General features: G+C 45.9%; 1 protein-coding gene across 1 annotated transcript in view; it reads right to left on the bottom strand.

Moving 5' to 3' along the window:
- Positions 1 to 14,921, bottom strand: part of AGPAT2 (1-acylglycerol-3-phosphate O-acyltransferase 2) — a 50,395-nt gene extending 35,474 nt beyond the window's left edge. The window contains exon 1 of the mRNA XM_073640757.1: positions 14,128 to 14,921. Within this exon, the coding sequence (XP_073496858.1) occupies positions 14,128 to 14,315 (188 nt within the window). The 5' untranslated portion in view covers positions 14,316 to 14,921. The remainder of the gene's footprint in view (positions 1 to 14,127) is intronic.
- Between the last annotated feature and the right edge of the window lie 2,561 nt (positions 14,922 to 17,482).

The raw sequence follows: 17,482 nt of genomic DNA, 5'->3' as shown, positions 1-17,482 counted from the left end.
TCTGAGGATGGCGCGGGAGGACCCAAGGCCGGAGACGGCGCCGAGAAGGGAGCCGAACGCATGGAGGCAGGTAAAGGGGACGCCTATACCCCAAGCCGTGACACCGCTTACCTGCCCCAGCTCCCCGTCGCAGAGCCCGAAAGTCCCCCTGCTGTGCCCGAAAACGCCATGTCACCGACGCAGACTAGGCCCCAACCGGAAGCCGCCGCCGCGACCCCTGTGACGTCACGCGCCTCGACCCGGGGCGTGACAAAGCAGGAAATACCACCAGCCTGGTCGCAAGGCCTAGTACCCCCGGGCGCCGAATCACCAACAGCGCCCCCTACCTCTGCGGAGCCTCCGGCCTGGTCGCAAGGCCAGGTAGCCCAGGGCGCCGCCGTCCTAACGGTGCCCTTCACCTTCCAGGTGCCCCAGGCCTGGCCGCAAGGCCTGGGCAACCCGGGCGCCACCACCACCGCGCCCGCACCCGTAAAACCAAGGGTGCCGCGTCTGGGAGAGGACTTGTTTGCCCAGCACACGTGGCCGGACGGGCAGCCTTTCATCTGGCCCCAGAAGTATTACGAACTGGAGCACCAGAGGAGGGTTGGGGCCATGTGTGCACCCCTGATTCCGGCTCCGAAGCCCGTAATAAGGATCTCGCCCCCGCTAGCGGAAGCACAGTTTGAGTGGGACCCCACCGGAGAAGATCTAATGGGGTTCACTCAGGAAACTAGGGCAGCTGCAGCAGAGCGTGCGGAGTGCTGCCGCCAACAGCTCGAGGAGTTTGCGAGGGAGCGGAGAGAGAGGCGGGTCCGGGAACAACAGGCCCAAATAAGGAGCGCCGAGCAAAAGAGCCGGACCAGGAGGGACCCCCGTGCAGCGCACAGTCCCCGTACCACCGGGACTGTAATCAAGTTCAACCAGCAGCATGGGTGGGGCTTCATTAGAGACAACAACACCCCCGGCGACGTCTTTGTCACGCGCAGAGACGTGGAGTCCCATCTGCCGGAGGGGCACAGAGGTCGTGACCTCTACATCGGAGACGAGGTCACCTTTACCCGGCACAAGTGTGCCAAAGGACCTTACGCCCTCCACGTACACCGCCTGACGGAGGAGGAGTTGCGGTGCGAGGAGGAGGAGCAAGAGGACCCGGACGGGTCTGAAGTAACAACCAGCTGTAAGCAAAGAGCAGGAGGAAGACGCCGTTGAGTGCGGCAGAGCAAGTGATGTAAATAGTTACCCGACCGGGTACCAAAGAAACTGTTGATACATATATATATAGTCCCCGTTGGGACCAGCTGAGTGAACTGTTTACCCGTTAACCCCTTAATCCCACAGGCTGAGGACTGTGAGCAGCCATTCCCTTCCCTCTACCTGGCCGAGGACTGAGAGCGGCCAACTTCCCCTGTATATAGTTGCGCTTCCTAAAGCGCCCCCTACCGGTTTTATAGGAAAACCAGTTTTTCTAAGAGACTGTCGCACTTTTCCCGGACACACGTTGCACAGTGTCCGGAGGAGGAACCTGAAACAAGAGACGACGAGAATGTTTATATGAAAAGTTTTATATATATATAATGTTTTATATGTTTTATATGTTTATAAAAATTTTGTATGTTTTGGTGTTATTTATGTCTTACAGCCCGAGGACGTGCTGTGATTTACCAGGGGGGAATGTAGCACCCTGAGGATTCGGCTGCTACAGGAGTATTGCACCTCAACCCAGAGGTGTGATATTCCACTCCCGGGTAAGGATGGAGTGTGGAACTGAGCTCGGTAGGCTGCATGCACTACACACATCCCATTTCCGGGGAACAGGCCGACGGTACTCCCACTTAGAAATGTGCAGGTACGACCGAGTCTGTTCCTGGCTGGAGTGGGAGGGGGGTGGTACATCCCATGTAGTGTAGGGGCAGATAAGGGGAGCAGCCTGGGTAAAGATAGGAGCTCATTGGGTGCTGGTCACCTGAGCTCACACATAGAGGGTGTATATAAGGTGGGCACCAACTAAGATCAGGGTCAGATGCAGAGGATCAGATGCAGAGAGTCAGTCAGCTGCAGAGAACAAGTCAGGAGCAGAGGAGAGAAGCAAGACAAAGACCCAGAGTGAGAGAGGAGAAAAGAGAGAGACCCAGAGCACAGAAGAGAAGGACTCTGAGATCCCAACTCAAAGCACCGGGTGAAGAGTCGGCATCAGGGTACCGGAACCCAAGCTGGTGGGGGTAAAAACATTCCCCAGCCAGAGACCGGAGACCGTGGGCAGCGTCTGCCACGGTCACCCATCACATCCACCCCGAAGGCACACCACATGAAGGGTCAGGGAACCCAGGGCCAAGGGTGTCCCAACAGAAGGCCCGAGGGAGCTGGACCTGGGTGGATTACTGGTGGGGACGGCCAGAGAACGGGACAGAAAGAGAGCTCAGGGCCACGCTCCGGACTTGTTTGGGGGTTGGCTGGATCCAGGACCTGGTGGACGCAGCACGGCTCGGGTGGTCACTAGCAGCTGGAGTGACCAGTACAACATCTGCAGTAAGTAAACACCCTTAACTGCACAACCCGACTCTGTCTTCACTGCCGTCTGCACTACACCACCACAACCCCCATCCTCTGCGCCTGTCCCCTCTGAGGCTATACCCCTCCCGTTGGGGGTTATCCCACCAAGCTGCGCACCCACCATCAGCCTCAGCGGACCCTGCTGCAGCGGCGGCCACAGTGACCGCATCACAACGGGTGGCGTAGTCGACACAAAAGAACTCTTAATAACATCTGTAGGACTGCCACATAACACTGAGCTTGACGCCCTGGGCACGGGCCGGGTCACAGCCGCTCGGAGACTACAAACCCCCCCCCCATCTGATCCGGTGCCGGGTATTCCCCTCAAAAAGGAATATGTCCCAGGGGGCGCGTCATCTACTTTACATCAGCACAATTTTTGCAATAAAATTTTTTTTTGTTAGGAAGTTATAAGGGTTTAAATTTGACCAGCGATTTCTCATTTTTCCAACAAAGTTTACAAAATCATTTTTTTAAGGACCACATCAGATTTGAAGTGACTTTGAGGGACCTTTATGACAGAAAATACCCAAAGTGACACCATACTAAAAACCGCATCCCTCAAGGTGCGCAGAATGACATTCAAGAAGTTTATTAACCCTTCACGTGTTTCACAGGAACTAAAGCAACATGGAAGGAAAAAAATGAACATTTAACTTTTTTCACAAAAAGTTTACTTCTGACCCCAATTTTTTTTTATTTTTGCAAGGGTAACAAGAGAAAATAGGCCACAAAATTTGTTGTGCAATTTCTCCTGAGCATGCAGATACCCCATATGTGGGGAAAAACCACTGTTTGGGCGCATGGAAGGGAAGGAGCACAGTTTGACTTTTGAAAACAAAATTGGCTGGAATCTAGAGCGGGTGCTCGAGTGACATGCTGGAGTCCCCACAGCTGTTAGACACCCAAAAACAAACGTGGGGATTGCCCATGTATGACAGGCAATCACCATGTGTTTTTTTTTTTTGCTGTAAAACAGCCGTGAAACATGTGTGGAGGGAATCGAGCATGTCACCCGCGATACTCGGTGCATACCCGAGCACCCGATGCAAACTCAAGTAACGAGCACTTGCGCTCAACACTAACCCTAATCCAAACCCTTAACACAGCCCTAACGCTAACTGTAAATAATGGAAAAAAAATGTATATTTTTTATTTTATCATTTTTATCTAACTAAGGGGGTGACAAAGGGGGATTTGATTTTTTTTTTCTTTTGATCACTGTGATCAAAAGGAATAAATAGGGAAAATCCATAGCTGATAAATTGCACAGTTAGGAATAACCCTTAAAATATGGAGTTCAGGACAGAAAACCTTTGTTCTGCACTTGGGCTCACACAGGATTCTCTGCACTGCTACAATGTAACATGCCCTCAGCTGTCTGAGCAGGACCTGGTCATGACAGCCTTAAGGCTGTGTGTCCACAATGCGTTTTTTAAGCGTTTCCGCAGCGGCAAAAACGCTGCAGAAACGCTTAAAAAACGCATGGTAGAAGGCCTGCCATATTTCCCAATGATCATCCGCATGTGCTGTGCACATGCTGCGGAGATTTCCGCTGCGGATTATCATTGCGGAAAAAAACGCAGCACTACCAATTATTTTGCAGAAGTGCTGCGTTTTCGCCGCCATTGACTTGCATTGGAACGCATGGATTATGCATCACTGCATCTGTACATGCGGATTCCATGCGTTCCAATGTGCGGATGGTACCAGGGTTTGGAGAAGAGGAGACTCTCCTCCGGACCCGGGTACCATAGAAACTCTAAAAAAAACAATAAAATAAAAAATAAATGTTATATTTACCTTCTGGCGGCCCCTGATGTCCTTGTCTCTGCTTGCCGGCAGATCGCGATGGACTGAAGGACCTGCGCTGACGTCATGATCATGTGACGGGTCACGCGACGCTGACGTCGGCAGGTCCTTCAGTGTACCGCGATCTGCTGGCAGCCAGGACCGAGGGAAGCAAGACTGCGATGGCCATCGGAAGGTAAGTATAGATTTATTTTTTATTTTTTTACCATTCTTTCGGTCACACTATATAAATCCATGCCGTTTGCATGGATTTATATAGTGTGACCAAGTTGTCAAGCACTTTCCAAGTGATGCTAAAATAGCTTGGAAAGCGCTTGTCAACCCGCATGTGAAGAACGCTTCACATCCGCATGTCCCTGGCAGGAAAAACGCATGTACAATCCGCATGTACAATCCGCATGCGTTTTTTCTGCCAGGGAGATGCAAAAACGCTCAGGAAAAAATCCGGAGCATTTCTGCATCGTGGGCACATAGCCTAAGAGGTGAACTATATTTTTTTGTAGTCACTGAGAATAATAAGGAAATTAAACCAAACGTATGTGAGAGAGGTGACAAGAGGGGTGTAGAAGTTCTTCCCTATGTAATAATAATCATGATTTTACATATGAAAACCTCCATATCACCTGCCATTAGTAAAATCACTGCCCGAGCAGAGGCATCGGAGAGAATGTCATTGACTAATTACACTGTTCTACAGCCAAATTGGTTCAGAGACAAAAACAGTTGAATCCAACTAATTTTGTGGTGCTGAAAACTAATATGAAGTTTAAATTTGCTGATTGACTCTAATTTTCAAGATCCAGAGGAGGTTGTCATTACTTATGACACCTTTCATGCAGGCTTATAGAAAAATTGCGTGTTTATTATTTCCTCCTCATTATTGCATTATTAGTAGCTCGTCTATTACATCATCTGTTTAGTCTATTGAGCCTTCAGTATTCTATCATCTTAAGGTGACCAATCAAAAAAAACGCCAACTCAGCTCCGATGACGTAATCCTAATTACAGTTGCATCACCTACTTTTATAAATGCTGTCTGCATAAAGTATACAGTTTTAGGATTTCTTAGCATAGTCTCTTTTGCGTCACAAAGGTGAAACTTCACTACCTTGATAAGGAAAGCCTACAACCTGTATTTTGGCTGCAGAATAGGAGGTCAGGACAAGAGTTGGGCTCCACACATATGCCGCAATAGATGTGCATCACATATTACCCAGTTGTTACATGGGAAGAAGCAGTCTATGCCTTTTGCAGTCGCAATTATCTGGAGAGAGCCAATCGATCACACTACCAATTGCTATTTCTGCATGTGCCCACCATTAAGAAAGGAGTTTCAACAATGAAGTGGACTTTACAGTATCCAAACATTCCATCTACAATACACCCAGTACCACATACAGAAGAACTGCTGGTTCCAAAAGCACCGGAAACATTTTCAGTCGAGTCAAGTGAGGAAGAAGAGGGCTTGTGGTGTCATGAAGCATCTTCCTCTCATGACCTAGACTTTCTGTCAACAACCTCAACTGAACTACACCTTATAAACACAAAGTGAACTGAACGATCTTGTTAGAGATTTGGATCTGTCAAAGAGTAAGGCTGAGCCCTTAGGTTTCAGGCTACTGCAGTACAGTGCACTCGCCATGGTCTTGCGCACAGTACAGTGCACTCGCCATGGTCTTGCGCACAGTACAGTGCACTCGCCATGGTCCTGCGCACAGTACAGTGCACTCGCCATGGTCCTGCGCACAGTACAGTGCACTCGCCATGGTCCTGCGCACAGTACAGTGCACTCGCCATGGTCCTGCGCACAGTACAGTGCACTCGCCATGGTCCAGCACACAGTACAATGCACTCCCCATGGTCCTGTACACAGTATAATGCACTCCCCATGGTCCTTTACACAGTATAATGCACTCCCCATGGTCCTGTACACAGTATAATGCACTCCCCATGGTCCTGTACATAGTATAATGCACTCCCCATGGTCCTGTACACAGTACAATGCACTCCCCATGGTCCTTCTCACAGTATAATACACTCCCCATGGTCCTTCTCACAGTATAATACACTCCCCATCGTCCTGCACACTGTATAACGCACTCCCCAATAGTCCTCCACACAGTATAATGCACCCCCATGGTCCTGCACACAGTATAATGAACTCCCCAATAGTCCTCCACACAGTATAATGCACCCCCATGGTCCTGCACAAGGTATAATACACTCGCCATGGTGCTCCACACAGTATAATGCACTCACCATGGTCCTGCAACAGTATAATGCACTCTCCATGGGGTAAAATGAAGCCTTCTATAGGGTAAAATGCAGCCCCCCGTAGGGTAAAATGCAGCCCTCCATAGGGTAAAATGCAGCGCCAAGTCCTCCAGTATTATCAGTACTCGCCGATTTAAAAAAAAAAAAAAAACACAAATACATACAATCGGCATCTGTAATGGATAAACATGCAAAAGCATTCAAGCATCTCATTTATAAATTTCCAAGGTTGGATGATGTAAAGATAAAGGAAGGAGTCTTTATTGGATCTCAGATTCGTAAGCCTCTTCAAGATGAGGAGTTTCTCCGTTTGTTGAAGAGCATGGGTAGCATTCGCATTAGTGGTTACTAATTTTGTAGGAATCTCAAGAGAAGATAACTATGAAGAAAGGATCTTGGCAGTAACATGTCCTTAAAGATTCATTTCTTACGTTCACATTTAGACTTTTTCCAACAAGCTGCAGAGCAGCGAGCGTCAAGCACGGTGAGAGATTTCACCAAGATATTGCAGCTATGGAGATAAGATATAAAGGAAAATGGAATCCATCAATGCTTGCAGATTACTGTTGGACAATTGTCTGAAATTATCTGATGCAGGAGTACAAGAGACAAGCAAAAAAAGAGTGGTCACTGAATGAGAAACTAATTTTGTAGTGCAATTTCTGTAACTGTTTATAATTCACAATTGTGTTTAGACATGATTTAGTTGTTTGAAGTGTTGATACATTTCCTCTAAATAAATATCAGAAAATTGGCATAAAATATTCTGCATCTTTAGATTCGCAAAAAAAAAATGTTTCAAAGTTCTGAAACTTTTATGCATTAATAAAATGCAGCAGTAAAAAGAAAACTCTGATATCACAGAAACAAGAGCCAACTAAAACATTTCATTGTCAGATTTGAATCAAGAAGGTCAAAATCATTAAGAAATGGATCATTCCATAACTGAACCTGACAACTTTTTAAAATATGTAGAAAGGTGTTATTTACACATCCTACTTAACCCCTTATGTGTGCAGCATATTTTAGACCTGGCATGTATGACTTCATGTGGAAAACCTCTGTGACACATTTATTTATCCAAGTGATTCCGACATATCCAGGTAACAAGGGGAAGGGGATTGTGGAAACAGAATAGTGCAGACCACTCAGCCAGAATCCTGCCCTTGTGTAGGAGGGTAATAAATACAGATATTAACATCTCAGCCATGAATGACCATGATGGCAACACCCCTTTAAGACCCCCTACCCTCTATAAAGTAGCCAACAAACCTCATTAACTGACAGGCCTCATGGGATAACGTCCTTATTAGTTATCAACCACTTTACCAAAAAAGCTATGTCATGATTTTAGGGGAATAAGAAGGGATTCACTACTCTGGGCAGAATCTACGGTTGAAATGTTGAGGGCTTAGTCTGGAGGGGCACCATTTACTTTTGTAGCACAGATTTTGCTTTCAGTTAGTAGCTTTGTCAAGTGTTTTACTGGTATTTCAGTATGTAATCTGTGCGGAGGACACAATAAGGTTTTTGTTGCAGAGAAAAATTAAAATCAATAAAGACTGCTCTGGAGAGGGGGCATAGCACCCTCACATAAAACATATGGTATTAATTGTGAGAAAATAATTGTAACTGGGGAAATGACTGATGTAGTGCCTCTTGCCGTGAACAGGTAATTACAGCATAGATCTGCTCTGAGAACCAGTCACTAAGCCTAGGATTCATATATTCAGAGGCCGAGAAATACACTTCCGAGGCAAGAGCTTCCTCTGTTCAAAGCAGTGGTCTCAGACTTTCTGGAGCCAGTGGTGAGTGATGAATATTGGGGATTGAATCAATCCGATATTAATGGGAGATATATTTTCAGCGTCGTAGCGAAGGGACAAACATAATACATTCACTCACATCACCGTAAGGCCATTCTGTTCCTCTGACTTGATATCAGACAGAGGGATGATGCTATCCATGCCATGTTTCATCTCTATAGAAAGGTAAAATAGTGACAGGGAACATGATGACAATATCTGCTGCCTGGGACCTCCAGGGGTGAAGATATGCTGAAAGTTGGGGATCTCATAAAATTCTAAAAGACCTAGCTCATTCTACGACCAGCCCCCAATATAAGCTCACCAATGGGAGGCATGTGGGCGTAACCTTGATCTAATAAAATCAGAGTTTGAGTTTGGGTTTTGGGCTTTTGTCATTCATGTAAGGTACAGCTTGCTGTGGTTCTGTCCACTATCCTAAGGAGTATCTCCCTCAGCTAAGTTCTGAGCCATTTCTGTGACACAAGTTTAGTGCTTTTCTTTTGTTATCCCTTTTATACAATGTAATTGTATATACCGTATTGTTTTGTTCCCATTTTGTAACATTGTAATATATAAGATTTAATAGCTCTGTTCCTCGTGCTCTTTAAACCGCACCCCTGAAGCCATAAGTGTGATCCCTGACAACTGGTGGCAGCGATGAGATCTGTGTGACCCCTCGATGTCATCCGTGACAAACTGGTTGCAGTGGTGGCATCTGTGCGTTTCGCCCTGCTGTATCCTTGACATCTTAGTTGTGTTGTAATGCATTCAATACTTCTGCAATACTTATATGCTACAATCTGCAGCATCTGAGAGGCAGGATGCCAGCTGTATGGTGCTGATGGCGCCCTTACTGTGCCACAATCTCGAGTTTAGGTTCACCCTGGAGATCTGGACAATCATGAAGCTTTCACAATGGCAACTAATTCACTAGATTTTGGGTTCAGCTCAGTAGAAAGCACACCTATCCTATTCATCAGAATAGGACAACTGCACAATGTACACCACCCATTCATGCACCTGAATATTTAATAGTGCGTACTAGTATTTGAAAATATTTTTTTAATATCCAGGCTTTTAAATGGGAAAAAGGAGAAAAGGATGGGTGATTCAGACAGATCTATATCTATCTATCTATCTATATTATATACACATACACTGCTCAAAAAAATAAAGGGAACACTGAAATAACACATCCTAGATCTGAATGAATGAAATATTCTCATTGAATACTTTGTTCTGTACAAAGTTGAATGTGCTGACAACAAAATCACACAAAAATCATCAATGGAAATCAAATTTATTAACCAATGGAGGCCTGGATTTGGAGTCACCCCCTAAATTAAAGTGGAAAAACACACTACAGGCTGATCCAACTTTGATGTAATGTCCTTAAAACAAGTCAAAATGAGGCTCAGTATTGTGTGTGGCCTCCACGTGCCTGTATGACCTCCCTACAACGCCTGGGCATGCTCCTGATGAGGTTGCGGATGATCTCCTGTGGGATCTCCTCCCAGACCTGGACTAAAGCATCCGCCAACTCCTGGACAGACTGTGGTGCAACGTGACGTTGGTGGATGGAGCGAGACATGATGTCCCAGATGTGCTCAATCGGATTCAGGTCTGGGGAACGGGCGGGCCAGTCCATAGCTTCAATGCCTTCATCTTGCAGGAACTGCTCCAGCCACATGAGGTCTGGCATTGTCCTGCATTAGGAGGAACCCAAGGCCAACCGCACCAGCATATGGTCTCACAAGGGGTCTGAGGATCTCATCTCGGTACCTAATGGCAGTCAGGCTACCTCTGGCGAGCACATGGAGGGCTGTGCGGCCCTCCAAAGAAATGGCACCCCACACCATTACTGACCCACTGCCAAACCGGTCATGCTGAAGGTCATGAACCGGTCATGCCAATCCTGGTGTTCTGTGGCAAATGCCAAGCGTCCTGCACGGTGTTGGGCTGTGAGCACAACCCCCATCTGTGGACGTCGGGCCATCATACCACCCTCATGGAGTCGGTTTCTAACCGTTTGTGCAGACACATGCACATTTGTGGCCTGCCGGAGGTCGCTTTGCAGGGCTCTGGCAGTGCTCCTCCTGTTCCTCCTTGCAAAAAGGAGGAGGTAACAGTCCTGCTGCTGGGTTGTTGTCCCTCCACATCTCCTGGTATCTGCTCCATGCTCTGGACACTGTGCTGACAGACACAGCTACCCTTCTTGCCATCCTGGTTGAACTGCACTACCTGAGCAACTTCTGTGGGTTGTACTGTAGACACCGCCTCATTCTCCTGTACCTCTAGGGGTGAGAGCAATGGCAAAATGAAAAAGTGACCAAAACAACAGCCAAAAAGGATGAGAACAGAGAAATGGTCTGTAGTCACCAGCTGCAGAACCACTCCTTTATAGGGGGTATCTTGCTAATTGCCTATAATTTCTACCAGTTGTCTGTTCCATTTGCACAACAGCAGGAGAAATTGATTCACAATCAGTGTTGCTTCATAACTGGACAGGTAGATTTCACAGAAGTGTTATTGGCTTGGAGTTACATTGTGTTGTTTAAGTGTTCCCTTTATTTTTTTTGAGCAGTGTGTATATTATATATATAATTTATATTTATTACATATGCACACACATATACAGTCATAGCTGAAAGTGTTCGTACACTTGAAACTGTCCCAGAAAATTAAGTATTTTTCCCAGAAAATTATTGCAAGTACACATGTTTATTTCCTTTGTAGTGAATTGGAGCAATTGAAGCTTTCTGACACTGGGCACTATATTGCGACCCAAAATCTTTTAGTAATCTTCAGATTTCATGAGGTCTTACACACAGTAAAGGCACCCAGTGTAGAGGCAGCAAAACAACTCCAAAACATATTTGAACCTCCACCATATTTGACTGTAGGTACTGAGTTCTTTCCTATGGAGGCCTCATTCCGCTTTAGGTAAACAGTGGAATGATGTGCTTTACCAAAAAGCTCTATCTTGTTCTCATCTGTCCACAAGAAGCTTTCCTAGAAGGATTTTGGCTTACTCATGTACATTTTGGCAAACTGCAGTCTAGCTTTTTTATGTCTCTGTGTCAGCACTGGGGTCCCCTCATGGGTCTCCTGCCATAGCATTTAATTTTATTCAAATGTCGACCGATAGTTCGCGCTGAGACTGATGCACCCTGAGCCTGCAGGCCAGATTGAATTTCTTTGGAACTTAATTGGGGCTGCTTATCCACCATCCTGACTATCCTGCGTTGCAACCTTTCATCAATTTTTCTCTGCCGTCCACATCCAGGGAGATTAGATACAGTGCCATGGGTTGTATACTTCTTGATTATTGGAATATAAGAGAAAAAGGGAGCTATGATGTTGAAAGTATAAAATGATTCTTTATTAAATATTAAATAGACATTATTAAATACAATACATAGAAGGATAAAAAGAGAATGTGCAAAGTACAGTGAGGATACACATAAGGAGCAAAAAACAGAGATAAATAGCCAAATGGATATCAGTATACCATAATTAGAAATGGAAAAGCTGGTGGAGTGAGAGCGGCTATGAGTAGGGAACACTGTCTGTGGAATGGCAATGCAGACCCAGTGGTCTATAGCAGTGCATATGCCTAATCACTGTATATAGAACACAGAAGAAACCCAATGAAGCAAATGTAACAATGGACATTCTAAATATAGTCCAATAATTACTGCACCACTTACCCTGTTAGATGGCGGCTCCTAAATAGTGACAAGATGAGCGTACCTCACTTCCCCTTTTTCAAGGGACCTTGAATTTGGAATGTCCATTGTTACCTTTGCTTCATTGGGTTTCTTCTGTGTTCTATATACAATGATTAGGCATATGCACTGCTATAGACCACTGGGTCTGCATTGCCATTCCACAGACAGTGTTCCCTACTCATAGCCGCTCTCACTCCACCAGCTTTTCCATTTCTAATTATGGTATACTGATATCCATTTGGCCATTTCTCCCTGTTTTGCTCATTATGTGTATCCTCACTGTACTTTGCACATTCTCTTTTTATCCACCTATGTATTGTATTTAGTAATGTATATTTAATAAAGAATCATTTTATACTTTCAACATCATAGCTCCCTTTTTCTCCTATATTCCAATGTTCCTTGGAGTGGTTTATCTGTGGCGGCACACTCATTTTTACGTGCTGATGTGCCGACCAATAAAATGTATTTGGGAATTTTGTTACTAAATTTCTTGATTATGTTGCGCACCGTAGACAAAGGAACATCAAGATCTCTGGAGATGGACTTGTAACCTTGAGATTGTTGATATTGTTCACAATTTTGGTTCTCAAGCCCTCAGACAGTTCTCTTCTCCTCTTTGTGTTCTCCATGCTTAGTGAGGCACACAGAGACACACAATGCAAAGATTGAGTCAACTTCTCCCCTTTTTATCTGGTTTCAGGTGTGATTTCATATTGCCCACACCTGTTACTTGCCACAGGTGAGTTTGAACGAGCATCAAATGCTTGAAACAAAGTTGTTTGTCAACAATTTTGTCTGGCCCATTTTTTGGGTTTTGTGTGAAATTATGTCCAATTTGCCTTTTTTGTTCTCTGTTTTTTTTTTATGTAGTTTCAATACACACAAAGGAAGTAAACGTCTATAACAAAACATGTGTAATTGCAATAATTTTCTGGGAGAAATACTTCATTTTCTTGAAGAATTTCAAAGGTTTCAACACTTTTCGGCCATGACTAATATATGTACAGTATATATATGTATATTTCTAATCTTTCTATTGTTATTACTGCTAACGTACTTGAACCTGCGATCCTCTGATTGCTCGCTCTATATATTGAAATATGGCTGTATTGCAGTACATAGGTAAAAGTACCGATATAACAGCCGTGAGGGTATTCACCAGGCCCTCAACCTGCCATGGTATCCCATCAGCAACCCTCGATCACGTTGTGAGGGAGTCAGTGGGTTCCTGGAATGGCATGTCTCCTAGACGGCACATCTTAAATGCCACAGTCAAAGATTGATAGCAGCACTGAAGAGGTTAACAGCAGCAATCAGAGCTTACATACAGATGTCAGCTGTATCACACAGTTCCAGAGCCTGCTCCATATATCTGCACCTGGAGAAGGGGTAAAAGGGTTATTTGCAGCTCTTAAAGTTATCAACTGTGCACAGGATAGGTAATAGATTGTTGGGTCCAACCGAGGGTACCCCCGCTGACACCAAGAATGGGGCTCTGAAATGCCCCATCATAATGCACTCCACCATTCATTCATTGCCTGTGGGACTGCAGAGTATAGCAGAATACAGAGCTCCATCCTGAGGGGGGGGTCATTTCAGAGCCTTGTTTCCAGGAACAGTAGACCAGTGTTTGGACCACAAGTTATCATCAAAATTTGCTGACCTGTTTAACCATTGAAATAAACCACCTAGTGTCTCCATCGTCATGAAATATCAATGTGCATTGAGAAGGCAAACCAATGGCATCATTTACTCACCTGTCCACGGATATTGATCCTATTCTTATTTTTACCTCCATAACACTGTAGTGTTAGTAACAAAATGTCTAATTGGTGGAGAAAGCTTCAACTTGATGGACCTAGGTCTTTTTTTCAACCATGTAACTGTATGTAAAGTCCTACACATGAACAAACTAAATCATTTTCATTGTGCAAAAAAAAACAAAAAACACATTACTTCTACCAGCTCACCTCATATTGTCCACCGTTCGGCCTCCATTCTTCAGCAGGCACACGGGCGCTGCCAGCGCAGACAGGGTAAGACAGAAGATGCAATAGGAGATGATTTTAAAGTGGAATTTAAAGGTGCTGCTGATTTGCATCAGTAGAAAGGGGAGGAGGATGACCATGGTGTACAAAAATACCCACCACAGGTCCATACTGGGACCTAAACCCGCAGGAGAAGGGGGTAGTAAGGTGCAAGTGTTGTAATTGGAGGAGTCAGAATAGGAGCTGGCAGAATAAAGGGAGCAGGCAATGAAGGCTCGTCATATGGCAGAGCCTGGCCACTGACGGTTACAAGCTGTGATTAGGGGCAGTGGGGAGGAGAGATGGAAATCTGCAGGCAGGTGGGGCAGGAATGCAGGGGAAAGGTGTGTGCGCTACAGACAATAGCAGCAGCAGCAGAGTGCTGGGGGCTGGCAGCGGATTTAGGACACTGGTGTTAGCAAAGAAGATAGAGAAGGGTATAAAGTCTGCAGGAAAGTAAAGCTTCAGGGTGGAGCACAAGGTGGAGGCTGGTCAGGTAGCTGGTGCAGCAGCAGGGCCCCTCTCCACCCAGCAGAATAACTGGCACCTGTTAGAAGAAGGTCAGGGTGGGCTCCTGGCATAAAGGGGGCACTGATCTCATCTCCAGTGACCCTGGGACTGGGAAAACATAAAACACAAAAAAAGAAAAGTTGTGCTGCGGAGATCAGGAAGACGCATGAGGAGGAGGAGAGAGGGCACACTGGGAGGAGCAGTCTAATGAGAAGGAGGCTGCAAACTGTCACACGGGGAGTGTCAGCTCCAGAGGAGAGTCAAGAGTAGGACACAAATCTGACAGCAAAGGACTGAGGTCATATCGCAGCAGCCATATGAGTCATAGGACAGAGTCTAATGAGAGAGGGTGCAGTGTCAGGAGAGAGAAGCTGGGCAGTCTAATGAGAGGGGGCAGTCTCATAACTGAAGCTGGGAACAGTATAATTATAGAGAGAAGCTGGGAGCAGTCTAATAAGAGAAGTCCAGTGTATTTCTAGAGGGCCTGTGATCTTATAAAAGAGGCTAGGAACAGTCTAGTAAGAGAAAGTGCAACATAATTAGAGAACATGCAGTCTTCAGGGGAGAGAAGTGGGGAGCAGTCTAATGAGAGAACATGCAATATAATTAGAGCATGTCATCCCATAAGAGACAGGCTGGGAGCAATATAATGAGAGAGGGTACAGTGTAGTTGTAGAGAGCATGATGTCTCCTGGGGTAGTGTTTTGGGAGCAGTCTAAAAAGAGAGAGTGGAGTGTACTTCCAAAAGCGCTTGCAATCTTATAAGAGACTGGAGCAATATAATTAGAGAGCATGCAGTTTCAGGGTAGAGAAGCAGGGAGCAGTCTAATGAGAGAACATGCAGTGTCAGGGGAGAGCAGGTGACAGGTAGAGTTTGCTCGGGGTCTTGGGACCTCATGTCAGCTGTAACCTTCATGTGAGGTGACTTTAGGAATGAGATATCTAGAACAAACCCCAAGGACATCATAATAAATGTGGGAGACGTCCCCTCCACTGCACCAATGCTCCAGATTATAAACCGAGGCTGAGGATGCACTCTCTGTCTGCAGTCACCGTTTCGGCTATTTATATATTTGCACACGTTCTGGTCCACTGCCACAGGAATGTCTATATTCTTACATGACATATAAGGATCTCTTACACAATGATTTAATGAGTCTGATAGTGTTATCTGTAATAATTGGTTGCGGTGATATGTTGTTTATAGTGACATCACTGACAGCCGTGATATCACCTGACATCACAAGACATTGCATAGGTCATGGAGTTCCGAGAGCTAGTAAGCGCAAGAGCTGCTGAGGATGTCGGACGCAGAAGTGAAGACTACTCATGTCCGGCTGCCATATAGGACCAGACAATGCTGGCCTAAGGGATCTTTTAGCCCAACTCTTCTGGCTACGCTAACTCTATAAGGCAGAAAGAGCAAGCCGTCACCGGCTGCCACTAGAGTCCTGAAGAGGCAGGTGGTCAAAAACCCTCAAGTGACTGCACAATGTCTGTTTTGGTTGCAGTAGGTGGTAAGGTCTCAGTTTGTTCAACAAGACACATACTAAACAATGAAGATCTCCGTGCCCAAACTCCAAGACATCACCTCTAATGACCCAAAAGCACAAGAAAAGTCACCTCCAATGTGATCCATAAAAATAACCTTAAAAGTTCTGGGATTCAGTTCTGTGGAGCAAGGAAGCAAAAAGTTGAGCATTTTGAGTACACGAATCAGTGGTATGTCTGTAGGAGGAAGAATAAAGCCTCTGATGAAAATAACAATCTACCTACTACAATGAAGCACTGCAGAAGCTCAGTGATGATGCCTACAGTGAAGCATGGTGGGGGCTCAGTGATGTCTACACTGAAGCACAGCAGAGTCTCAGTGATGTCTACAATGAAGCATGGCGGGGGCTGAGTGATGCCTACAGTGAAGAATAGCGGGGGCTCGGTAATGTCTATAGTGAAGCATGGCAGGAGTTCTGTAATAGCACGGCAGAGACTTGGTGATGCCTACAGTGAGGCAGGGTGGGGGTTCGTGATGTCTACAATGAAGGACAGCGGGGGCTTTGTGATGCCTACAGTGAAGCAGGGTGGGGGCTCGGTGATGTTTACAATGAAGGACGGCGGGGGCTTGGTGATGCCTACAGTGAAGCAGGGTGGGTGCTCGATGATGCCTACAGTGAAGCGGGGGAGGGCTCGGTGATGTCTATAGTGAAGCATGGCGGAGGCTTGGTGATGCCTACAGTGAAGTATGGCGGTGCTCGATGATGCCTTCAGTGAACCATGGCGGTGATCAATGATGCCTACAGTGAAGCATGGCAGACCTCGATGATGCCTACAGTGAAGCATGGCGAGGGCTCAGTGATGTCTAAAGTGGAGCACAGCAAAGGCTTGGTGATGTCAACAGTGACGTGTGGCGGGGGCTCAGTGATGCTCCGGCACTGTAAATATGCAGGCTGTGGAGAGCAAAATAGATTCAATTGAGTACTGAAAAATACCATGAGATCCTATGAGAAGACGTGATGCTTTTTGTGAGGAGCAGATGCTGAAGAATTGCATCTTCCAATAGGACAATGATTCCAGCACCTCACAAATGACAAAGGCTTGGTTTCAGACGAAGTCCTGGAAGATTCTTGAGCGCCCATCACAGTCACGGACTTGTTGAATCCCAAAGAAAATCTTTGTTGGGATGTGAAGAAGGTGGTCGCAGCAAACAAAGAAAATTAGTTAACTGGAGGCCATTGCCCATGAGGACTGGGTTAAGATTCCTCAGAAACACTGCCAGAAGCTGGTGTCTGGC

This window comes from Phyllobates terribilis, unplaced genomic scaffold (assembly GCF_046119375.1).
Source record: "Phyllobates terribilis strain yellow unplaced genomic scaffold, ASM4611937v1 Scaffold_7__3_contigs__length_470593459, whole genome shotgun sequence".
Taxonomy (NCBI): Eukaryota; Metazoa; Chordata; class Amphibia; order Anura; family Dendrobatidae; genus Phyllobates; species Phyllobates terribilis.
Note: the sequence above shows the minus strand (reverse complement) of the source record. Positions and strands in the feature narration are given on the sequence as shown.